The 26,828-nt window shown below is 43.1% G+C and overlaps 1 protein-coding gene across 1 annotated transcript; it reads right to left on the reverse strand.

Moving 5' to 3' along the window:
• Window positions 1–416: 416 nt before the first annotated feature.
• On the reverse strand, window positions 417–24,133 carry LOC127694556 (scavenger receptor cysteine-rich domain-containing protein SCART1-like). Its single transcript, XM_052196053.1, has 14 exons — window positions 23,947–24,133; window positions 23,308–23,637; window positions 22,409–22,708; window positions 6,054–6,368; window positions 4,847–5,152; window positions 4,393–4,710; window positions 4,001–4,315; window positions 3,610–3,924; window positions 3,294–3,359; window positions 2,901–3,215; window positions 2,619–2,642; window positions 1,838–1,978; window positions 1,170–1,357; window positions 417–620 (listed from the first exon to the last, which is right to left on the reverse strand). Exons 1-13 carry the CDS (start codon window positions 24,005–24,007, stop codon window positions 1,173–1,175), a joined length of 2,991 nt encoding a protein of 996 aa, XP_052052013.1. The 5' UTR covers window positions 24,008–24,133; the 3' UTR covers window positions 417–620; window positions 1,170–1,172.
• Window positions 24,134–26,828: the final 2,695 nt, after the last annotated feature.

The raw sequence follows: 26,828 nt of genomic DNA on the forward strand, positions 1-26,828 counted from the left end.
TCTATTGTTTTGTTCTCCCTTTCAACTCCAATCATTAATTTGGATCTTCTCTCTGTTTTTTTTTTTTTTATATATATAAGAGCTGTTATGGTCATGGCATCTCTTCATAGCAACAGGACTCTGACTAAGACATTGTCTGTAGAAATAGTATTATAAAATCTTATGTCACAGTGTCAGTCTTCCATGCAGCATATGCTGGGAATATGCAACCAAGGCCTGCAGCAACAAAAGATTGCCATCTGTGCTTTAACAGAAGGACACTTGTCACCCACAAAAACTGTAATAAAAGAGAGGTGGGAAACACTGAAAGCTTGCTCACATGAGTGAAATACAAGGTCAAACAGTGACTGAGGCTCCAAAGAGGGCAAGTCTTATGGTTAAATGTGATAATAGTTTTAGGGAGGACTGACAATTAATTTTAACTTTAAAGAAGTTTAATGGCATCAATTCGGTAAATGGGGACAGGGTATACTGTAGTATCTCAGAATTATACCATACTTTGGACAGATTTATGACCTCAAGGACAGGGCAAGATCATCTGGCACTGGGATAGGAGTCATCACAGTCTTCCATTTAGACTTCAGCATCAACATCAACACTCAGGCAGCCAACAGTCCCATCTATATTTAAAGAGAGAGATACCCATTTGTGGCCTTGGGAATTAATTCTAAGTATACCAGGCACCTTCAGCATCTGATTCTCTGCTGCAGAATATAAACACAGTAGGATGAGCTAGAAAATGGATTGTGCAGCAGTAAAATTGATTCATACACTAAATCTACATTCCCTGATCCATCCTCCCTCCTTTCTCTCTCTCTCTCTCTCTCTCTCTCTCTCTCTCTCTCTCTCTCTCTCTCTCTCTCTCTCTCTCTCTCTCTCTCTCTCTCTCTCTCTCTCCCTGGCAGAAGTCAGATCAAGTGCTAAAATGACACTGTGCACAAGTCAGAAAGGACCCAAAGGAAGAGCAAAGTCCAAATCAATTACATGTCTACTCAGAAGAAGGCTCTGAAGACCATCCTTAAAAGGACAGCAATCTAAAGCAAAGCAGAAGGGTCCAGGACTCAAAGAACTAGATCCCAAATCCTTTAAATGCTAGCACAATAAGACCTCTTTATGAGAGCAGAACAGCAGGAAGGGTGCCCCAGACCTTAGGGAACAAAGGTACACACCAGTCAGACTAAGCAGTGCCTAGTCTCCGTATCTTCCCCAGAGATGTCCTTGGGCTCTTCTGCATCATCATAGTCCTCATCTTGCACCAGACTCTGGGATGCTGCTGGCTCCTCCTGTTTGTCCATAGGGACTGCTTCAATGTATTCATAGACAGCCTCTGAGGGCAGTTCCTCCAATGCTCCAGAACCTGCGGAATTTACACCAGAACATTCCAATATAAGCACAATTGTTGACTCAGCCACCCACCCTCTCTGGGTCCTGTGACGCTCATGCATACTGAGGACCAGTATGCAGGAAAAAGCCCATAGCACAGAGACCCCACTGCTCAGGACGCATGCTCAAAGGTCTGGTGTAGGGCTTGTGGGTCTTAGGTCCACATTTCATCTCTGAAAGATCTCACTTCAGCATAGCACAGGTGATGCTGGATGATACAATGGAGATGCAGAATGTCCTCAGCACAATAGAAAAGTCCAGGCTCCTCCAGACAGGAATAACTCATGGATCTCCAGATACTAACTCAACATTGACTATCATGGAGGTCTGCCAGCATTCAAGACAGTAATTAGAGCAGAGAGGGCCTGAAGTGGCTGGAGTCTCTCAAAGCTTCCCCCAAACTTTTACTCAGAGCTCCACCACTTTTGTGAACCATCACCAGCATGTTTCTTACCCATGCCGATGATGGCTCTGCTGTGACACCACTGAGCAGCCAGGACCAGAAAGACTATGCCCAAGAGGCAGCCAAGGACCAGACAGGCAATCTCAGGCATGGTCCAGAACTCAGGAGCAGGTGGAGGAGCTGAGGAATTGCCTGTGAAGCACAAGCAGGTAGAGAATTATCTACTGTGTACCTGGGCTCCTGGAACAGGCTGATGCTGAGCCCGGAAGACATCAGACTCCCCATGAGCAAATGAGGACAGCTTGGCATCAGTGTTACATGGACAAGTAGCTGCTCTGAGACGATCTGTGTTTACTGGGTAAGATGCTCCAGGAGAAAGAGCCAAGGTGCACAGGCCTAGAAAGTCCATGTGGGTATCCTCAGTATTCTCTCTGCTCTGCTCTGCTCTGCTCTGCTCTGCTCTGCTCTGCTCTGCTCTGCTCTGCTCTGCTCTGCTCTGCTCTGCTCTGCCATGCACTAGGCATACTATCCAAAAGGATATAACATACTCAAGCAAAATTGCACAATCCCCAAGTTAAAGGCTCCTAGAAGCAGCTGCTCATGACCTCAGAGTTGGGTCCCCCATGTTTTCCCATCCAGCAGGCACAGTAGAGATAAGCAGTTTTCATCAGAGACTAGGAGTCCAATCCCACAGGCTTATACCTGATACAGAGGGTGTTCCCATGGCATGCGGTCTCAGAGGTTCTCAGGAAAGATCAGAAAAGAGTAGCCCTGGAGGCTGTCCAGGTAATGATGGATAAGAGGAAGGAAGGATTAACAACAAGCCACTTACCCGATGCCATGGTTCCAGGGATACCTGCAAAAGAAATGCAGGTTGGGGAAGTATCACCACCCTCAGCAGCACAGATGGGCTCATCCTTTGTGGGTGGTAGCCAATAGGTCAGCAGGAGGTATGCTGAACTGAGGGTGGCAGCCATCCCTGGAACACCAGTGGAACCTTGAACACTGGGGTCCTGTGCTCAAGAATTAGTCTGAGCAGAACAAAGGTGAAAATAGCCAAAACAAATATCAATCTGGAGTCCCTCTTCCCGCTACTGCTGGCTGCCTCACTCACCTAGGCAGCGCACACCAGCATCTTCCTTGTGGGAACAGTCTCCATAGCCCCATGGTGCTGCCTGGCAGGCTCCCAGAGACAGCTCACTGCCTCGGCATCCCACCTCATCCAGCCATACAGGCCCCGAACCAGGGCCAAAGGCAGCATTTCGCAAGGCAGTGATGGCTGGGCCGCAGCCCAGCTGCCGGCACACAACTTCTGCGTCAGCCAGGTCCCAGGAGTCGTCGCACACCGTTCCCCATGACCCTCTATGCCAGAGCTCCACTCGTCCAGAGCAGCCGTCCTCACCCCCAAGCACACGAAGTGCGCCTTCCTCTGGAAAGGGAGTCAACAATCAGTGCATGGTGCTTTCTGGCTAATGGGCTCTTGGGAAGCTAATGGAGGAAGAGTTACCTGGGCAGCTAAGAGTTGATGAGCAGTTGGTAATCTGCTCCACATCCTGAGAAGCTTCTGTCTTTCCTGTGTGAAAAATTAAGAATGTCGCAAGCTCGGGATCTAAGATCTAAGAAATTCTTTCTTGCTCTTCTGCTTTCTGTCTCCCCACGATTGAAGGAAGAGAATCAAGGTTTCGAAGGATATCCACAAAGCCTGAGCATTCCACCGGGTTCCCTGTGTCTTAAACGGAAGTAGGAAGCAACTGGCGCCTGAGGTAGTTCCACAGAAGCCACACCCAGCCCAGAGCACCAGTGGAACCCACAGCACAGCTCACCTGCACAGGCCAACCAAGCTTCTTCACCTCTGAGGCAAGAATGCCTGTTCCAGGGGGCTGAGGGACATTGCCACAAGGACCTGTCATGCTTGTCCCTGCACTGAATGGACTTCAGCCAGACAGTCTCCATCGTAGTTGAGCTCTTTGGCCTGGCCAATAGTTGCCCTTGGGACCCACAGCCCATGTGTTCACACAGTACCCTCAGGGAGGCAGCATCCAGAGACTGACAGACGCCACCCCAGGTCCCATTGTAGAAAACTTCCAGGCGTCCTGAGCATGGCTGACTATGTTCTTGCAACCTCACATCAATGAATTCTGCAGACAGAGGGGCCAGTCAGACAGGCACAGTTAGGGAGGGCTGGTCATATCAAACGAGACCTGTGGTACCTACCTGAACAGATGACACCTGCATCCTCCTTGTGCCCACAGTCGTGTTGGCCCCAGCCTCCTGATTGGCACTCCCATAGAGCAGCCTCCTCACCCAGGCAGCCCAGTTCATCCATCCAGATGTGCCCAGTTCCTGCTCCAAAATGAGCAGCCCTGGGGGCACTGAGGGCGTGGCCACAGCCCAGCTGCCTGCAGACAACATGTGCATCCTGCAGGTCCCAAGCATCATCGCATACGGTGCCCCAAGCTCCCTGATAGAATACTTCCACACGCCCGGCACAGCGGCTCTTCCCCGCTGCCAACCGAATGTGCAAGCTCCCTGTGGAGAGACCCAGTCAGAACACTGGACTACATGAACAGGGCATGGGTGGGAGCAAGTGAACACCTCACACTCACCCGAGCAGACCACGCCTGCATCCCGCAACATCCCTGCATGAACCAGCGGAGAATCAGACATGTTGCACTGGGTCAGGTGAGTCTCAGAGCCCAAGCACTGCACCAGGCTCAGCCCCACAGGAATTGTCTTATGGCCCGGTGCTTGGGCATCATAGGCTAGCTGTGCCTCTCCGCACCCGAGCTGCCTGCACACCACAGCAGCATCACGCAGGTCCCAGGCACTGTCCAGCACACGCCTCCACGTGCCATTCAAGAAGACCTCCACTCGGCCATCGCAGCGGCTCTGTCCATCCCTCAGCCGCAGGGCATCCTGGAGACCTGACAGGGAGAAACTCCCAAGGGCAGAGTTTTACTGAACATCCCCACCTACCCTCACCCTCCCACACCTCTCACACCTCTAGCCACCAGTCCTGTTTACCTTCTCCTTCCCAGTCTCCAGGCTGCCTACACTCACCTGAGCAGAGAACAGAGGCTGAATTCCCCAGGGTGCATGTCTGGGCCCCTAAAGTGCTTGTTGGGCAGCTCAGTAAGTGGGGCTCTGTTCCCACACAGTGAAACACGTCTGTCCTGATGGGAGCTCCCACATTTCCAAAGTGTCCTCCTTGGGGTGTGGCCACTGCATAGCCACAGTTGAGCTGGTGGCAGAGCACGGTGGCATCTGCTAAGTCCCAGTTGGCAGCACAGAGGGGTTGCCAGTCATCCTGTACCAAAAGTTCCACACGACCCTCACAGCGGCTGCTGCCATTGACCAGTCGGAACTCTAAGGGAGACTTGGAATCAGAACCCCCTCCACATCCCAGAGCTGCAGACACCCACACACAGTGACTTCCTTATTGGACATATCCAATCTGGGAACACACAAACTAGCAGGCCGGTGTCTTTGTACAATGTAAATAAAAAGCTAAGCTAGGCAGTTCCAGTGTCCTGGCCCAAATAACTCCATCCCTTCTCCCCAAACCCTTATAACCTCTCATTCCCACACCTCTACTCTCCCTAACTCAGGAATCTGGTGGGAAAACTGGAAATACAAAATTTTTTTTGAACTGTGCACAGGGCATCTATAGTGAAATGCACACACAAGCAGACATGAACTCTAGGCATTTAAGTGCCGTGGATTTCAGTCAGTGAAATACAATATAGAATTAATGTACATAAGAATTATTTTGTGGGTTTTTTCCAGTCATAGGAAATCTGTGTTACGTCAATAGCCATTTATCTATGAAAAGAAATTCCAAAAGCCATATACCACAAAAAAGGGTTTCTACAATCCTAAGCTTATCTTCAGGCTGTTCGGAGCTAATGGAGACCATAAAATAAAACAAACTAAGAAATGTCAGGACAATGGACAATGTCCCTGAAAACTGGCTCTCAACAAACTGACAGGAATGAGGAAATGAGCCCAAAAGAAAGTGTGAGGGCCAAGTATATATGTATCTTTGGTACATCTGAGCAGTCCCTTCCCCAAGGCTAGAAAAGAAAAGCAAACACACAAGAGGAGAGAAACATCAAAAAGAGGTCACAGAACTTCTGGGACATAGAACACAAGTCTTGAGCACACACCCAGAGCTGTCCATCCACATGGTCATGGCAGCCCATCACTCAAACTATTGGTTCTGCTTACACCATGACAACACACCCTTCTGGGCTGTGACCTGACTCACTTTCCCCTGAGCAGGTTAGTGCAGCGTCCTGATCATGGCCACACTGTTGTCCAGGCTCCCTCAGACAATGGAACAGCAGTGCTTCGTCGCCCACACAGCGAAAGGCCTCTGTCCACACAGGCCCTGATCCATAGCCAAAGTGGGAACTCCCGAGTATGGATACAGCAGTGCCACACCCCAGCTCCCTACAAACCACATGGGCCATGGGCAGGTCCATGTCATCACGGCAGACAGTGCCCCAGGTAAGTCCTCGAAGAACCTCCAGGCGTCCTTCACAGGGGTGTGTACCACCTAGCAGCCGGGCCTCCACGTGACCTGAGGACAGACACTGGGTGAAGCAACTGAGGTCATGCCACTGGAGAGAAATGACCTGATGGCTGTCACCCAGTCCCCTAATGAGGAATGATCTAGAAAAACATGAGCCCCCATATCATCATAGGCAAGGCAAATGAGCACTACCTCAACAGCTCCTCAACCCCAGAGTACATGAGCTTTGGACAGAACACCCACTACAATGACACTATTCAAAGACACATCAGAGCCACCCTGAATCACTTCCCAGTAGCAATGGTGTCAACTACACTGTAAGAGAGACCATTCCTTGGCTCTATGTCTGGAGGCAGACAGATAGATTTTCTTTCTTCATCTCAAAATATCTAACATCTAGACTAAAGTGCTCAGGGTAGGGCACTAGTGCCTCTGCACACCACCAGGGTATTGGTTGGAAAGTAACACTGCTTTTGGAAGCTCACACTGAATTTGCACTGCATAGTGTTAGATTTGTTCTCAAGCAGCTCATGAATTTCTGTTTCTGTCTTCTAGTTCCTGTGCCATGATGAGACCTAGAATGCTAGAGTGCTTGTACATTCCAGCTGTTTGCACAGAACATTTTCCCCCTCCTTATGCAAGTCATGCTTCAGAACTGAGCCAAGTGTAACTCTTGCATCTGCAGACCCAACACAGGGACTGAACCCTTTAACCAACCGGACAATTGCCATCTGGTGACACAGGATGAAAAACAAATCCTGACAGCTCTGACTCAGGCGCATGCCCAGGGTCAGCTATTAACTTCTCCAGCTGGACAAAATGTACATAGAGCTCCTACTAACATCATCACTCTTTCTGTAGTCTTGAGCACTACAAGTAATGCAGTCAAACTTCTCATAGTGGATATGTCGTGGTCTGAGCAGGGAGAGCAATGGCCAGGGCAGACTGGAACAGGATACTGGCTCAACCACCCATTTAGCTAATTCTCCCTGATCATTGATGAGCACTGTGAAGAGTGACATCATGGAAACCCCAAGTATCCCCTGATGTTATCTGATAACAACAGTAAGATGTATGCTTGGTAGCAAACATTAAAATCTATGAAGCCCTATGGAAAGTTAGCAAGAGTATGTCCAATGAGGACAACAGTGAGAGTGGAGCTACTTTTGGGCACAGAAGGAAAGCTCCCACCTAGTCTGTTGCAGGATATTTGGTCACAGTGTGAACCCCAAAATTGTGTTATTTACTGGCAAAAGAATGAAAGTTCTTTTGGTGTATATCAGCCCTTAGCACACCTCTTGAATCCCAAACAATAAAGGTCAAGTTAGTTTGTAGAAGGAAACACACATGTTTGAAAGTACTGTCTAATTGAGTGGCAGACAAAGTGATGAATCGCAGAAAGATTCGACAGAACCAGATCTGTCTGAGAAGAACGGGAAGCTAACTAAGAAACAGGGCAGAGAGAGAGAGAGAAGGAGGCAGTTTTACCAAGGGAATTTTACAGAGACAGGTTGCAGAGAGAGAATAAGCTAGACACAGTGTTTGCTGTCCCCAAATTTGAAGACATGTTTGTCCTGGGCACAGCCATCAAAGACACATGACTCATTCTAGAAATATGCCTGCCTACAGGGCAGCCACACAAGGAAGTCCATGTTATGAAGTTAATATAAAAACTAAGGGACAATTGAGTAAGTATGAAGCAACAATTTCACACATAGCAAATATGTGTACCTACTGATAAGCCATAATATGTAATTGAATGTCAGGGGCAAACACAATATACACTGTCAGACTCTGTCCTGTGAGCTCCTGAAAATGCTTTTCAATCATTTGTTTCTAAAAGGTGGAATATGCAGTGCTTTTCATTTTCTTCTTCTAAATTGTTTGTTTTGTGTACAAAGAATATATTATGAACTTCATTTGTGCTGATAAAAATTTCAGCTAATATAAAGATATACTAAGAACATTCTGCATAATTTGCAGAATCTAGAGAACCCTCTTAAAGGCAAAGTGGAGGGGAATGGATGGAATTGGTAGAGGGGAGACCAGGAAGGTGGATAACATTTGAAATATAAACAAATAAAATGATTTTTTTTTAAAAAGGCATTTCAGCATGTGCTTTCTGATGGAGCAAATCATCAGATCATCAGTTTGTCTGCTTGTCTTCCAGAGAACTTCTCCAGCTGATAAGCAACTTCAACAAAGTAACCAGATATAAAATTAACTCAAATAAATCAATAGCCTTCCTTTATACAAATGATAAATAGTCTGAGAAAGAAATTAGGGAAACAATTCCCTTCACAATAGCCACAAATAATATAAACTATCTTGGGATAACTCCAACAACTTCAAGTAGCTTAAGAAAGAAATCAAAGAAGACCCCAGAAAATGGAGAGATCTCCCATGCTCTTGGATTGGTAGGATTAACATAGAACAAATGACCATCTTACCAAAAGCAATCTACAGATTCAACACAATCCTCATCAAAATTCCAACACAGACATGGAAAGAACAATTCTCAATTTCATATGGAAAAACAAAAAACCCAGGAGAGCCAAACCAGTTCTTAGCAATAAAAGAACTTCTGGGGGAATCGCCATCCCTGACCTCAAGCTGTATTACAGAGCAATAATAATAAAAACTGCATGGTATTGCTACAGAGACAGATAGGTTGATCAATGGAATTGAAGTGAAGATCCAGAAATGAAACCACACATTTATGGACACTTGATCTTTGACAAAGTAGTCAAAAATATACAATGGTAAAAAGAAGGCATCTTCAATAAATGGTGTTCAATTAAGCTGGACCCCTGCGATCTCTCAGACATTAAGCTACCAATCAGGCGGTATACAGGAGCTTGTCTGAGTCCTCCAACACATATGCAGGACTGCCTGGGCTGGCCTCAGCAGGAGAAGATGCACCTAACCCTCCAGAGACTTGAGGCCCCAGAGAGTAGAGAGATCTGGGGGGGGGGGGGAGTGACAGGGGAAGGAGGAGCGTGATGAGGAACTGTGAGAGGGCAGACTAGGAGGGGGCAATAACTGTACTATAAAAAAATAAAAGTTAAAATACAAAGAGTAGATAGGAATAAATAACCAAACTCAGGGCTAAATTGAATGAGATAGAAACAAACAAACAACATTACAAAGAATCAATGAAATAAAAAGTTGGTGCTTTGAGAAAATGAATAAGATTGACAAATCATTAGCCAAATGAACTATAAGAAACAAAGAAGATCAAAATAAAACAAATCAGAGATGGAATGAGAAATATTACAGTAGATACTGAGAAATCCAGAGTCATGAGGAAATATTTCAAAAGCTCTGTGCTCAAACAAATTGAAACCTAAAAATGGTGGATTAATATCTTGAAATATATGAATCATCAAATTTAAGTCAAGATTAATAAACAGACCCATAACCCCTAGAGAAATAAAACAGTAATTGAAAATCTTCTCAACCAAAGGAAAAGTAAAAAGCTAACAGATCTTTGAAGAACTAATGCCAATACTCCTCAAATGATTCCACAAAATAGACATTAAAGGAACACCTCCTAATTCTTTTTTTGAAGTTATTATTACACTGATCAACATCATATCAAGACTCAACAACAAAAAAGAAAATTATAGATCAATATCCCTTATGAACATAGATGAAAAATTTCAATAAAGTACTTGCAAACCAAATTCAGGAACACAATAAGATTATCAAGTTGGTTTCATCTTCAAGATCCAGGGATGGTTCAATGTATATAAATCATAAACATAATCTATCACATAAAAAGACTGAATAACAAAAAAAATCACATGATCATCTCTTTGGGTCCAAAAAAGGTCTTTGACAAAATCTAACACACTTCATGATAAAAGTCCTGGAGAAACTAGGGATACAAGGCACATATTTAAACAAAATAAAAGCAATTTATAGTAAGCATACAACCAACATCATCTTAATGGAGAAAAACTCAAAATGTTTCTCCTAAAATCAAAAACAAAACAAAGATGTCTACTTTCCTTACATATTCTAATATTATACTTGAAGTGTAAGCTAGAGTAATATACAACTGAAGGTAATCAAGAACATAAAGACGAAGGGAAGAAGTCAAAATATACTATTTGCACATGATATAATTTTACACATGAAAGATACTTTAAAAATCCATCAGGAAACTTCTACAGCTCATAAACACTTTCAACAAAATAGTAAGATATAAAAATTAACACAAAATTCAGGCACCTTCCCATATACAAATGACATACAGACCAAGAAAAAAACAGGAAAACAGAACCTTTCACATGAACTAAAAAAAATTAAATATTTTTGGGATAACTCCAACCTAGTGAATGAAAGACTTGTAAAATAAAAACTTTTTTAGTACATTGAAAAAGAAACTAAAGAATCAGATTACGGATCAGTAGGTTTAATATGATAAAAAATAATGGCCACTTTACAAAAAAGCAATCTATAAATTAAAAGCAATCCCCATTAAAATTCCAACACAATTCTTCACAGAACTTGAAAAAACAATCTTCAAATTCATATCAAAACATACATAAATTTTTAAAAAGGAGCTTTAAAATCTTAAATAATAAAATAACTGATTAAAATATCACCTTCCTAATTTCATGTTGTGCTACAGAGCAATGCTAACAAAAACAGCATGATACTGGCATAAATCAGACACATTGTTCAATGCGATTGAATTGAAGACCTAGACATAATTCCACATACCTACAGACACCTTGTTTTTTTACAACAAAGCTGAAAATAAACACCAGAGAAAAACAGCATCTTCAAATGATGGTCCTGGTTAAACTGGTTGTCTTCATGTAGAAGATTTCAAACAGTTGCATATTTATCAAGCTGCACAAAATCAACTCCAAATAGATCAAAGACTTCTAAATAAGACAAGGTACCCTGAATCTGATAGAAAAAAATAAAAAATAAAAAAAAATCCCAGCAACCACATGGTGGCTCACAATCATCTGTAATGGTATCCAATGCCATCTTCTGGTGCTTCTGAAGACAACTACAGTTGTGTCTTTCAAAAAAAATAATCTAAATGGATTTGCCATGATAATGGGAAATGACCCAACTAAATACTGTATGCTACCAAGTAAAGCCTCCAGTGAGAGGAAAGGGTTATATCGTGTTGAGCGCTTGACCCAAGGGATCCCACTGATACCCCCAAACAACACAAGGAATTATCATGGCTATTGGTTTGCACAACCTAATAGTAAGGCTATATTACTGAAGACACTGCTTTCTTACACCTTCAAAAAATCGAGCTGATGCCCACATAGAAGCTTCATCCCTACTGACTAGCATTCATGGTCCTAGAAAGTACTCTGCTTGCTTCCAGAGAAGAAATGTAGTCATCAGTTCCACCTAGCTACCAACCTTACGATGTATAACAGCAGCCTATGTGTAAGATGTACTGATGTAATAATTGAATAGATGTTCTAGGATTAACCAACCACAGTTTGACTGGATTGAAGAAGCACTGCATGAGATAAAGCCATGCCTCACACTGCCAAAGAGGCTAAGAAACATCAATTAGATAAGACCTGTGCCTTATTACTATTATTCTATTATTCTACTAAAGAAATATGTCAATAGAACCTAAATGGCATTGCTATACCTGTAGATCAGTTCATTGTTCAACACTCATCAGAGAATCGTCTCCCCTCAATAATTAACTCAGAGACCTACAACTGGAAAGTATATAGAGAATAACAAACTTTTGAGCATTTTGATGGTACATCTTCATCAAATCCCTCCCCTAAGGCTCAGGGATCTCTATGGATAAGGAAGAAGAAAAATTGTAGAAGACAGATAGATGTGTTGACTCCAAGAAAAGTGTCTTCCAGACAGCACAACTGATGCCCACATGAACAAAGACTCTGAGAGCATGCATAGGACCTGCACAGTTCAAACCAAGCAAAATCCAGCACTGAGAAGGGGAAAGACACAAAGCATCCCACCTGGGGCTTCTTCATCATGCTTTAACCACATTCTAGGCATAGATAAAGGAACAATTTCCATCCCAGAAGGGGACCTTCATCCACAGGGCTGTTTCTTATACAAAAAATATATTTGTAATTTTGAGATCCAAGGATGCTAAGGGCAGGACCCAGTAGAACAAGAAGCTATTTGCAATTAATAGCTGCTGGGTAAAGGAAAATCAGTTTTCACTAATGGAGTGTCACTGGATATACCTAGCATATTCTAGGACAGGCCCCAGGCCCAAGAGTAGTTGACCAATATAAAATAGACTCCATGGGGGGTTTCATTGGTTCTTTGTTTCATTTTGTTTGGTTTTGGTAGTTTTGTCTTATTAGGTTTTTATTTGGATATTGTATAGTTGGGTTTGGTTTTGTCAAGACGGATGCAATGACAGAAAGAACATGAGGTAAAGTGGATAGGAAGGTCAGGGGATCTGGAAGGAAAAACTTTGGAAAAGAGAAAAAATATGATCAATATATTTATGAAAAGAAGTTTTTAAATAAATACAAAATAAAATACCCATCAAAAGCAACTTAAGAAAGGGTTGAGTGTGGCTTGCAGTTTAAGAAGGAATAGGTAGGCAAGGCATGATGTCAAGGGTATCAGACAACTAGTCGCATCACATCTGCAGTCAGGACGCAGAGAATTGTGAGTGCAGGTGCTCAGACTGTAACCTCCTTTTTATTTATTCCAGGAAGCTACTTCATTGATCGTTTTACTTCATAGAAAGGTCTAAAACTGTGATTCCATGGTAATCCTAAATCCAGTAATACCCATAACTGCAAAGTGCTGTCACATTTTGTGCTGTTATGCATGTCTGACTCCTTCCTATCCATTTTTTTTCTGATGACACATGGCATCAGGCAGATAGATCTTTTTCAACCAATCTCCTGTCCATCGTTGCCAAGAAGACCCAAGGAAGGAATTATGTCTGAGCTCTACTGGGTCCTGCCCTTAGCATCCTTGGATCTCAAAACTACAAATACATCCTTTGTACAAGAAACATCCCCGTGGATGAATGTCCCCTTCTGGGACAGAACTAGAAGGGAAGGGAAAAGGGAAGAGGAATGGGGGCTCAGGATCAGGTTGGGAAAAGGCAGGAAAGTTGGATAAAAAGCCATGAAAATGAATAGAAATATGCAACTGATGTGGTGATGAGGTAGGGGAAATCACCTGGATGAGACAGAGACCTGGGATAAGGGAGGCACCTAAGAATCAATGCGGGTTACCTTAGCTGTGACTTCACTACACTGGGGATGTGGAACCTGAAGAGGCCACTTCCTGTAGCTAGGCAAGAACCCCAGTGGAGTGATAGAGACACAAACCTACCCACAAAACTTTCAACCAAAAATTTATTCTGTCTACAAGAAATGCAGGGACTTGGGATGGAGCAGAGACTTAGTGAATGGCCAACCAGTAACCAATCTATTTTGAGACCCATCTCATGGGCAAGCACCAATCCCTGACACTATTAATGATGCTCTGTTATGCTTGCAAACAGGAGTCTAGCATGGCTGGCCTCTAAGAAGCTCCACCCAGAAGCTGACTCAATAGATAGAGATACCCACAGCCAAACAATGGATGGAGTTTGGAGACTCTTTTGGAAGAATAGGGGGAAGGATTGTGGGACCTGAGGGGGATAGGAACTCTACAAGAAGACCCACAGAGTCAGCTAGAGACTTGAAGCTCTCAGAGTCTTAACCACCAACCAAAGAACATACACAGGCTGAACATAGGCCTCACCACACATATGTAGCAGATGTGCAGTTTGGTCTTCATGTGGCTCCTGAACACCTGGAGCTATCCCAAAAGCTGTTGCTGGTATGTGATATATATTCTTCTAGCTGGAGTGCCTTGTCTGCCTCCAGTGGGAGAGGAAGTGCCTAGCCTTACAGAGATTTGAAGTGCCAGGGTAGGGAGATACCCGGGGCGGGGGGGAGGGGGGGCACCTGCTCAGAGGAGAAGGGGAGGAGATGGGGGAAAGATTGTGGGCAGGGGGGATGACTGGGAGGGTACAGAAAGCAGGATGCAAAGTGAATATGTTAAAATTAATTAATTGATTAGTTAAATTAAAAAAAAAACAATGCTACACATACATATACGGAAGCCTAGGACACCCAATTTCACACAAAGTGCACTAATGGAATTAAAGACACAGATTAATACAAACAGAGTAGTAGATGCTTTCTACATCACATCTTCCAATAGAGAGGCCATCTAAACAAAAAAAAAAATAGAGAAACCTCAGAATTAACTTAAATCCTATACCAAGTGAAAGCAACAGAAATCAACAAAATATTCCACCCAAACACCAAAGAAAAATAAATTTCACTCAACAATACACAGAAACTTCTCTAAAATAGACCACATTCTGGGGCACACATCTTATTATCAAATAAGAGAGCCTGAAATAATTTGAGATATCTGACCATTATGTAATAAAACATACATTGACAGCAAACAAAATGCCAGTAGGTGGATTAACACACCTAAATTAAACAACTCATCCCTTGATGATGAATGGTCCAAAAAGATAATGAAAACGTTCTTGGAACTAAGTAAAAATGAAAACAACCAAACCTCTGGAATTCAGCAGTCCTAAGAGGAAAATGTATAGATGTAAGTACCTACAGTAAAAATCAGACAGATTCAGGGTATGGTGGTGTACACGCTAATCCCAGCACTTGGGAGACAGAGGCAGGCAGATCTTTGACAACTCAAGGCCAGCCTGATATACAAAGTGAGTTTCAGAACAGCCAAGTCTATTTAGAAAGACCCTGCCTCAAAAAAACAAAGCCAGAAAAAGAAGTCAGAAAGAGTGCAAATAGCATAATGATGCAACTCCAGAATCTGTAAAATAAAAACAAACTAAACCCTAACCTAGTAAATGACAAGAAATACTAAAAAGATCAAAGCAGAAATTAAATAAAATAAAAGCAATGCAATAATACAAAAAAATCAATGACAATAAGAGATAGTTCTTTGAGAAGATAAACAAAATTGATAGACCCTTGATCCAAATAACTGGAAGAGAGGACCCAAATTAACAGAACCAGGAATGAGCAAGTAAACATCACAACAAACACCAAAGAAATTCAGAATATTATAATGTGCTTCTTTAAAAACCTATGATCCTATATCGAATAAAAAAAAAAACCTATGATCCAATAAGTCAGAAAATCTTAATGAAATGAATTTCTTGATTCATTCAAATTACCAAAATTAAATCAAGAAAAGATCATAGTCTAAAGAGACCCATAACCAGGGAGGAAATTGAAACAGAAATAAGATAAATTCTGACAAAAAATTAGTTAATTAGTTTTTTTTTAAAAGCTCAAAGCCAAGCAGTAGTGGTGCATGCCTTAATCCCAGCACTTAGGAAACAGAGGCAGGTGATCTCTGAGTTCTTCCAAGCCAGCCTGGACTACAGAATGAGTTCCAGAACATCCAGAGCTATACAAAGAAACTTTCCCTCAAAAACAAATACAAAATGCTGGAGCCCAGATTAATTCACAATAGAATTCTACCAGGTATTCCAAGAAGTACAATCAAATATGTCTTAAATTATTCAAAATTAGAATCAGTGGGGAGAGGGAACTTGTAGACCCATCTCCAGTAGAAAGACAGGGCATCAAGTGAGGGACGGGGTTGCCATCCCACAGTCAAAAACTCTGACCCAGAATTGTTCCTGTCTGAAAGAACTGTAGGGACAAAAAATGGAGAAGAGCCTAAGGAAAAGGAGGTCCAATGACAGGCCCAAATTGGGATCCAGCTCCAGGGGAGACCCCAAGGCCTGACACTATTACCGAGGCTATGGTGTGCTTACAAAAAAGAGGCCTATCATGACTGCCCTCCAAAAGACCCAACAAGCAGCTGAAAGAGTTAGATACAGATATATGCACCCAACCAATGGACAGAAGCTGCTAGCCCCTGTGGGTGAATTAGGGAAAAGCCGGAAGAAGCTGAGGAGGAGGGTGACCCTGTAGGAGGACCAGCAATCTCAACTAACCTGGACCCCTGAGATCTCTCAGAAACTGGGCCACCAACCAGGCAGCATACACCAGCTGATATGGGGGGGCCAATACTGGATACCCAATAATATACTGCAGAGGCCTGCTGGGTCTGAACTCAGTCAGAGAAGATGCACCTAACTCTCAAGAGACTGGAGGCCCAAGAGAGAAGGGGAGGTCTGGTAGGGTGGAGATGGGAGAGTGGGGACATCCTCATGGAGACAGGGAAAAGAGGTATGCGATGTGGACCAGTCAGAAGGTAGACTGGAAGAGGGATAAAACCTGGACTGTAAAAAAAAGATAATAATTTTTAAAAAGTAAAATAAAAAATAGAAATAGAAGGAACACTCCCAAACTCATCCTATGAAGTCAGCATTACTCTAATACCAAAACCAGACAAACATAACACACACACACAGAGAGACACACACAACCTACAGAAGGAGAAAATGTCAAAACAAAATAAGGAGGATAGGGGAGATCCTAATGGGGAGATGGGAGGTAGGTTAATACAGAAGAAATAGGGGAGATGAGAGAGAGAGAGAGAGAGAGAGAGAGAGAGAGAGAGAGAGAGAGAGAGAGAGAGGATACAGGTATCTTAAGGTTATACTCCTCACAGGAACTGTACCAGGCACACACACACATACGCACACACATACACACACACACACTTTTAAGTAGTTTGTCAGGATATTTCAAATTACTCCCCAAACATTATAGGCTACTGCTGTTGACCTTGACACCTCTCAGAAGTGGAAGGTAGCCTCTATTGTTAATGCTACCACGTATTTGGAACACAGGACTCAGACTAAGCTTGATCTAAATTGAAAGTCCCCTTCCTGTGGTCTAGGTTCCATTGTACCAGAAAGCACTGTGAAAGCTGCAAAAGGAAGGAAGCAATTAATAGTCCTACCTGTATGTAACACATGACCACAAAAATGACCAGCATGGCAAGATATCTCTAAGGTGCAAGAGGTGGCACCCTCACATCAGTAGTAAATAGTTGGTGTCTAATTGGACGTATGGCCTACTCAACGAGAGGAAAATAGTAGGAGAAACCTAGCTAACTATTCATGGCTAGTGATGTCATGGATCTTAGAAGGGAATCTACGACTGCCATTTGTTAGATTATAATTCCTCAAGTACATACTAAATCTTTTTCTTGTACCCAAAGATGAGAGAAGCCATCACTGAATGATTGAAAAAGCTTCACTACAGAAAATAAAAATCACTATAGAAAACCACAATTGCACACAATGCAAAGACTAATGGGTTGTGAGGAGTCTGGCTCCAGTAGTACATCTGCTGTTCAGCTCCTACATCTATGGCTTAGGGAACATTGAGGAAAAGCAGACAGAAAATTGTATGGGCCAGAATACCTGGAAGTCTGCTGTATCACTGCCCCTTTGGGGAAAGTCTGCATAAACGAGACCTGAACAATGGCGATAACAATCACTTTTCACACAGTTACATTCAGCCATATCATTATGACTGTGTCAGGCACTGCACAGGCCTTGCTGTTACTCAGGATCATGACATAGGCACCGTTCTTGCTCTTGCATAGCTTTCTGGTTAACATAAAAGAAAGGCATCTAATAAAGAAATACAAATAAATCTGAGTGACATGCTAACTCTGAAGAAGCAAATTTTCACACGGTCCCATCCCAAGACAAAGAATGACAGACTAATTTTACTAAACAAGTACTCACTTAAAATTCATTTAAAAGGGAATCTAAAGCCAGTTTTTGTCAATGCTTCTAACATAAACAAATGCAATGATGCAATGTCCTTCATGAGAAAAAAACTAAAAAAAAAAAAAAAGTATAGAAAACATGTACCACAGCATAATAAGGAATGCATATGACAGTCCCACAACCTACAGTGTCCTGAATGGGGAAAGAATGAAATCATTTCCACCAGCAAGAATAAGTTCCAGATGTCCACTTTCATCTCTTGCCAAGTGTATAACTGAGTCTTAAGGGAAAGCAAATAAAAAAAAACAAGCAAAAGTACAAAGGTAGAAAAAGAAGAAACCACAGAACCTTGTGCATAGACATCACTATGATAAAAGTCCTAAATACACAACCAAAGCACTTTTAAAGCTAAGAAAACAATTCAGCAAAGAAGCAGGACATAAAATCAATATTCAGAAATTAATATCTGTTTATACACCAATAACAAAGACACTGAGAAAAAACATGGACAAAGCAAGCTAATTACAACAATTAGAAAATGAAATACCTAGCAATAAACTAAATCAAGGATGTGAATGATCAATATGATGAAAATGTTTAAATACTCTTAGAAAAATGAAACAAAAAACAAAATAACCAACAAAACTAAAACTAAAGCAAGGATCGAGATAGGGGTGCATCCAGCTAGGAACTCTCTCTAGAACCAGGGAATAGGCAGCAGAAGGAAAAAGCAAGCTACAGAATGAAATAATATTTAGCAATGCACTCTTCTAGTAAATTAAATGATCTAACATTTAACATGGGTAAACACTTGCATGCAGTTCTGCATAGACATTTTATCACCTACCACAAAGAACAACAGATATGAACAAATAAATGGAAACCTTCTTAATATCATGAATCATCATGGAAATACAAGTCAAAACAATTTTATATTGTCAAACCCAAAGTGACTGTTATCAAAAACATTAAAAATTCAGGAACACCCAAGAAAGTAATCATCTCACAACAAACCCAAAAAAAGAGAATCACACAAGCATAATACCACCACTAACAACAAAAATAACAGGAAGCAGCACTCATTGGTCTTTAATAACTCTTAACATCAATGGGCTCGATTCCCCAATAAAAAGACATAGGCTAAAAGACTTGATGCATAAACAGGACCCAGAATTTTGTTGCATACAGAAAACACACATCAGTGAAAAAGATAGACACTACCTCAAAATAATAGGCTGGAGATGAAACCTGAAGAGACCAACTCCATTAGATAGACATGGCCCCCAGTGGAGGGATGGAACCATGCACCCATCTCAAAATTTTTGACCTAGATTGTCCCTATCTAAAAGAAATACAGACAAAAATGGAGCAGAGACTGGAGGAAAGGCCATCCAGAGACTGCCCAAGCGTGCAATCCATTGCATCTGCAGACACCAAATCCCGACACTATTGCTGATGCCAAGATATGCTTGCAAACAGGATCCTGGTATGGCTATTCTCTAAGAGGCTCTGTCCGCACCTGACTAAGACAGATGCAAATACAGCTAACCATTGAACTGAACCCAGGGACCCCAATGGAAAAGTTAGGGGAAGGGCTAAAGGAACTGAAGGGGATAGCAACCCCATAGGAAGAACAACAGCATCAACTAAGAGGACCCCCCCAGAGCTTCCAGGGACTAAACCTCCAACAAAAAGGATGCATGAGCTGGCCCATGGCTCCTGCAACATATGTAGCAGAGGACTGTTTCATCTGACATCAGTGGGAGGGGAGGCACTTGGTCCTGTGGAAGCTTGATGCCCCAGAGAATCAGGGTGAGGCAGGAGTGGGTAGGTGGGGGACAGCATCTTCTTAGAGGCAAAGTGGATGGGGATGGAGTGGGGATTCATGGAGGCAGGGATAACATTTGAAATGTAATCAAATAAAATGGTTAATTAAAAAATAATAAAATGAACAATGAAAAATGTTGGGTACTAATTAGAATGTGGAAGTTGAGAACTCTCAGATGATGGCAAGAATTAAAATTAGTAGAGCCACATAAAAGACAGGGAGGAACTTCCTAAGAAGATGAGAAATAAAATTATGCTGGACTCAGTGAAACCTCTGTGGTTGTCAATGAGTAGGGACTAAAATTGGCATGTTGAAGAGATAACACATTTTCTCAATAAAATTTATAGTAGCCAGCATATGATCAACTTAGGTGTCTCTTGAAGGATAGCTAATAAATATATGCTTCTTACTGAAAAGATTAAATTCTGCTATTTGATGCATAAAGCTAAGGAATTAAAATATGTCAGTCATTGAGATACAAACAATATAAATGTATCTACATGAGAAAACTTAAGTGTTGATCAAACATCAAGTGGAATCACACAGTAGCTAACAAAGCCAAGAAGAGAGGATCGGGGAAATGAATGAACAGTTAAAGATATCAGAAACAGGACAGAGAATGACTTATAAAATTCACTAAAATAGTAGGACAACCATAGTTGACCACAACTAGTGAAAGCCTTCAAAATACCTAGTGGATATGGTGTTAAATGTTTTGAACAAAAATCTTGTGAGTGAAGTGACAGATATGCCAGTTACCCTGACCTGACCAGTGCACATTGCAACATGGATTGCCGTGTCAGACTGTACCTCTTAAATACAGATGCTCAATATATGTTAATTATTTTACAGAATACACTTCTTAGAAGAAAACCATCAAGAGCTGAGAACATGGACATCTCTCTCAAATCCAGAGCAGGTGCTTGAAAAGTTAGAAAATAAATCCTACCATTCCCATAGAGATGAGGATTCCTAAAGACCCACAACCATATGAGCAGCTATTGCTTCCTTGTTTCAAAACTCACAGTAGAGCTACATAAATCAAAGAACTGTGGTGTGGCGTGAGGCTAGATATTGAGATCAATGGAATAGAATCAAAGGTGCAGAAACCACTTCACATGCTCATGGTCTGTAAGTTTCTGAAAAGAGGCAATGTCTACTCATGGAGGAAGAATGATGTCTCAAAGTGTTGGGGAAACAGGACGTCCATACAGGTTTCATGTAATCCGTATGCCACACATCAGAAACAAATGTGAACATGAGACCTATAACAGCCCTGGACATGGTGCTGAAGGACAACGGTCTTAACAGTAGGTGGTGATGCCACAGGACTTTGGACTTGCAAAGCAAAGCTTTAGATTTTACAGCAAAGCACAAGCACAAGGCAGAACACTGTTTGGAATGAAGTGAAGTTGAGTTGTGTATACAAAAGGGGAAACAGTGTGCATAGGGAGGCTGTGAGGCATGTGCTAACAAGATCTGCTATACAGAATATTCCACGTCATTAATAATAAAAAAAAAAACCCTAACCCCTATTCTGCAATCTGTGACAGAGCTAAGCAGATAGTTTTCCAAATATGTCCAAGAGTGAACAAATATTAAAGGCTAGAGAAGAAGAGGGTGGGAGGTCAAAAACCCCTCCAGAACAGAGAATGTTTTCACTGGCTGACTCTTCAGTTGTCAGTGATGATCAAAGCCCATCAAGCAGACCCTGAATTTAACTAATACCTTCCCCAGTCCACCAGACTGTAAGCGGATTCAGGCCTGGGAGAAGGTGAGTACAGCCTTCTCCCTCTATTCTGGTCATGGCCACAATAGTTCCACACCCCATCAGACAGTGGGGCCTCAGCAAGTCAGTAACAAAACAGAGGAAGGCCTGACCATACAAACCAAAGTAGAGACTTCTGAATGTGAGTGTGGCCACCCCAAAACCCAGCTCCCAGAAGAGCAGGAAAGCCATGAGTAGATTCAGTTCAACATGACAGATAGGGTGCTCACATCCTGTTAATTGGACTCCGTGTATTCTTGGGACAGACACTGAACAACAGGAACTGAAGCCAAGAAGGTCACTAAGGTGAAGTTCCCAGAGGGGAATGATAGAGGGCTAAGGACAATCTGGCCAGGCCTGGCACAGAGACAAAAACAGAAAAAGTACTCAGGTCTACAGACCAAAGATTTCTCCTCTTGCAGTCCTTCAAATCATAAGTGACCTCCATGCAGATTCTGACCACAAATGTTCTCTCTTTACTTCGAGGAAAAAAAGGGCACCTATGTTTCTGTAGGAAGGGTAGATGGACTCTGATCTAACAGCCCCTCAACTCCAAGGTCCAAACTGGAAAGAAACCCCAGGCAGAGCAAAACCATCTATAGACTTGACTGCCAGGGATATCTCAATGCCTTCCAGTAGCAATGTGGAACCATATGGCATCAACCATGATGAAGAGAGAGGATTCTATTGACCTTGTACTGTGGAGCAGAGGCCTGATCTCCTTTCTTCATAATTAGATACCCAATATCCACATTAACAAGCTCATCATAGGACAGTCCTACCTGTGCACACCACCTGGGTATAAGATGGAAGGTCACACTGCTCTGCAAAGTTCACATTGATCTTGCAGTACATAATGTCAGCCTCTGTTCCTTGGCAAGAGACGAATTTCTGTTCTTGACTTCCGTGGTACGTTTTGGACCACTGCAGAGCAGTGCCACACTCCAGCTGTCCGCACAGGATACTTGCCTCTTCCTTCTGTAGATCACACCTCAGGAGTAGGGAAGACCCACTCACCAACTCAGGAGTCCCAGCACATGGACTGGCACCTCTGGCCATCCAGACATGTTGAAAGTTACCACCTGGAGCCACAGGGAAACAATCAACTCCAAGACGCTTCTGCCAAAAGTACATGATCAGGGTCTGCAGAGTGACATTTTTAGTCTGAAGCAATTACACAGGGTCCTTGGCAGTGTTGCCAGCCTTTAGGAGTACCTTAAATAACAGGCAAATGGAGCCCATCCTTCCAGAATGCTGCAAAGGCAGCAACCCGCAGGATCACATGGGATGGGGGCTCTTTCAAAAACTAATGTGTCAAGTCTCCCTGACTTGAGCTATGCCTAGTGCACAGCGACAGAGTGTGGGGGCCTCAATGTATTCCCTGAGTTGATCTAAGTAAAACAGTGATACACATACCTGATGGCTGACTTTAAAAAAAAAAAATACAAGAAAAGTTATTGAGGAGAAAAACAACAAGCGTGAGAACTGATTCTCTTTAGAACAGAGAAAGTAAGCACCCCCTATGGTCTCTCTCCATGGAACTCTTTGGGGGGCAAAGTGCTCACACCTGACAATACCCCCTCCTCCCCTAGACACTTGTCTCAATGCCTCTACTTGCAAGGCAAAAAAGAAGAATGGGGAGGGTGGAATTAGGGATTTGAGCAGCCTTCATCTCACTCACCTGAGCAGATAATCGACACCACACACTGGCACTTGCAGTCACTGAGGGGCCCCCAGACCCCCAGAGAACACTCCCAGAGGGTGGCCTCCTCACCACTGCACTTGGTACCATATAGCCAGGGTGAACTCATTTCTTCAGGCCTCAAAATATACTGGAAGGTTGAACGTGCATGGCTACAGCCAAGATGTCTGCAGGTCACTGAAGCTTCCTGCATGCCCCAGTGGTCACCACACACAAGGCCTTGCTGCTCACTGTGCTCTACTTGCAGACGGCCCTCACATTGGTCTGCACCATCTATGAGATTCAGGGAATCCTCCCCAACCAGTCCTTCTGAGATGAGACATAAGGTACATGGAGAAGATACTGAGAATTTCATTCAAAATGCTTCTTAATGAGAAAGCCCATCTCTGCTGTCCATCACTGTTACTCCTTTTTCTCCGATTCCCTCACTATGAATATTCTGAATTGTAGCAGAATAGAAATGGTTGTTTCAGTGAAATCTTAGTTAACAGAAACAAGCACAAAGAAACGAGGCATCAGATAATCAGCAATGCTATTCTATCGCTGACCTTGGTTGGCAATATTTTGCACACCTGAGTCCCTCACATTCAGACGCTCTAAACAGCAGCGTACACTTACCAGAAGGAAGGACCCAGCAGGCCAGCAGTGGAAGCCACAGGGCCAGAGAGGATAGTGTCATTCTGGATCTCCCTGCAGCATTAGTTCTCCAAACTGATAGTCTCAGTTCAAGAACGTGTTCTGTCTCCAGGCAAAATGCAAGCTTTATTTAGAGTGATGCTATTCTAGGGGCAGTGCCTGTAAGCACTCTGGGAGCCTCCCCTACATCAGAGCTGTCATCTGTAACTCAAAAAAGGCTTTTGCTCACTGTACCCGAGCCCAGAAAGCATCAGTGGTGTGCAGCTTCCTGCAGCTGGTACCCAGTGCAAACCCAGGTGTAAGGAGGACAAGAAACCATGCAGCAAGGCTTCGATGTCTGTGCCTCATGAAACCAGGGTAAATGAAACACGGCAGCACATATAGTTCTCCCCCCTCAAATAGAAGATCTTACTAAGGACCAGGACCTTTCCACATTTGTTGATTATTAGTAAATAGACTTAAAATATTTACTAATATTTCATTTCACATTTTTCTTCTTTTCTGGGAGCTTCTCATAGGGCGGTCCACCCAATCACAGGTCCTCAGAAATTCCCACAAATATAGCTAACAAATGAGAGATATTTGTAAGCTTTCCATAAAGAAGCTGGATCCATTCCCAATAAGGTGCTCAGGGAGGTTATGGGGCTTCTAGGTGGAAATGAATGAGAAGCATGGCCAGGGAGATAAGTTTGAGAAGAGAAGTCTATATCCACTCCCAGAAAGGAGGTGGAACTCTGCCAGTGAAGGCAGATAATGAAAGCAGACCATCTTCTAACTGGAAATCCTCAGTGAAACCTCGGGATTTTGACAGAGCTACCATACCTTGGTCATCAACTCCCATGGTATACTTCCATTGTCCTAACATCACATTTAATAGTGCCCAAGAGTCTATGAAAATTAGGACCAAGATACTTGGAAGAACCAGGCAAACAAACCAAACACTAAGAGGTTCTGTTCTTTACTGCGACACTATGAGGGTCAATGTTACAGCTGAGCACTGGTAGAATACAAAGTTTGCAGAACTTCATGTGGACCCATGCATCTAAGACAACAGATATTGACACAAATGTGTAGCCTGGCCCACAAGGCACAGGGAGAGGACACCAGGAAACATACTTCCCAGAGAGGGTCTGATTGTATTGGGAAGAGAGGCAGATGTGCTTTTCATAAAGCTCTCATTCAATAAGAAGATCACACACAGTCGTCATCAGCAGGAAGACTATGGAGACATGAAGACAAGGTGTGACCATGGGTTGATCTCATGAGAATTTGGTCTAAAAATACTCTCAACATAAAGGGTGTAATCTTGAGTATATATAGTCACAATTGATCTGAAGAAGTTTGATCCCATTGGTCACCATTAATCGTCCAGTGTGTGCTGTGCAAAAGACAAGGTAGGCATAAATGCTAAAGCCTCAAGTGCATCAACAGGCCACTGAGCTAAGAAAATCGATGCCTGAAAGAGTCAAGAAGATCAATGTTATTCCTCATCAAAAGTCAGCTCTTACTCACAAAAGGATTGTGAAGACAATGAATGTGTGGCAAACCCAAAACCCTTACTCACAAGTGAGAGCAAAAGTTCCAGGTCAGGAAGAGAAGAGAGGCCAAGAACAAGGGCCATGGTGAAATCAAGAGTTTCTGAAAAGGACTAACAATGATGGCCATCAAGGAATCAGGAACTAAAAGGATTGTGTACACTCGTCAGAAGGACCTGAGGAAGAGCAAGGAGCACTCACTGGGATGCTTTGCCTGCTTAGATGACTCCAGTTTAAGAACCAGACTCAAAAGCAATGATATACAATCCAGTGTCCAAGTCCAGAGATGTAAGTATCAGTCAGGGACACAGGAACCTGGCAATTGGGTCTGTAAGGTGTAGGTGCTGGTCATCATGAAGGCCCTATTGGGATCAATACAGCAAGAATAGTGGACTGGATCCTAGGAAACAGAGCCACATCTTCCAGAATCAGGAATGCCCAGCCTCTTTCACACCCTTTCCAGGCTTTCCTCAGGCTCATCCACATTGTCATGCCCCCTCCATGTACTGGGCTCTTGGGATTCTGGAGGTCCTTCCACACTCTACCATGAAGATAACGTCACTATGCTCATCTCTCTGGGGGATGCTATAGTGGGCTTGGCAAAATGCTGCTAATATTATGTTAATTTGGGTCCCCAAAATTGTTTTGTGCATGAATCCACACATTTGCACATAAGACACAGGGAGACCATACCCCCAATTGGTTCTGATTGGTAAATAAAGTTGATGGCACCCAATGGCTGGGCAGGACAGACAGAAGTGGGACTTCAAGGATCCCTGGACAAGGAACCGAGGAAGGATAAGAAGCAGGAGATCCACCATACTGAGAGTAGGAGAGGAAAGATGCCACACCTGAGAAGGTGCGGGACAGAGCATAGCCGCCATGTAAGAGGCAGGGATCGAGGCCCAAGAGAAAGTCTCATCTAGGTCCAGGACAGCATAGATGGAATATAGGATTTAGTGAGTAGTAATAACTCTTGAATCTCGGAGGGAGGTGGATTAGCCACGTGGAGGTTATGAAGTGGCCCAGCCATTAAGCTGTTTTAGGCATATCAAAATATAAAGACTGTGTGTGTGTGTTTGTGTGTGTGTGTGTGTGTGTGTGTGTGTTCTATTCAGGAACCCAGAACACTGGGGTGGGTAGTGAGGAATGCGCGGCTGCCACTGTCAGGATCAATTTAATTAGATACTGCTACAAATGTTACCCCAACATTCTACAACCTACATAGATCATATCAGGACTTTCCAGGACAAACACTGCTGTAAATTCAGCCACTCTCCCTAGGGTCTGCAAGCTTCCCATAGGTGCTGAGACCCAACACATAGGGAT

This window comes from Apodemus sylvaticus, chromosome 1 (assembly GCF_947179515.1).
Source record: "Apodemus sylvaticus chromosome 1, mApoSyl1.1, whole genome shotgun sequence".
NCBI classification, from domain to species: domain Eukaryota; kingdom Metazoa; phylum Chordata; class Mammalia; order Rodentia; family Muridae; genus Apodemus; species Apodemus sylvaticus.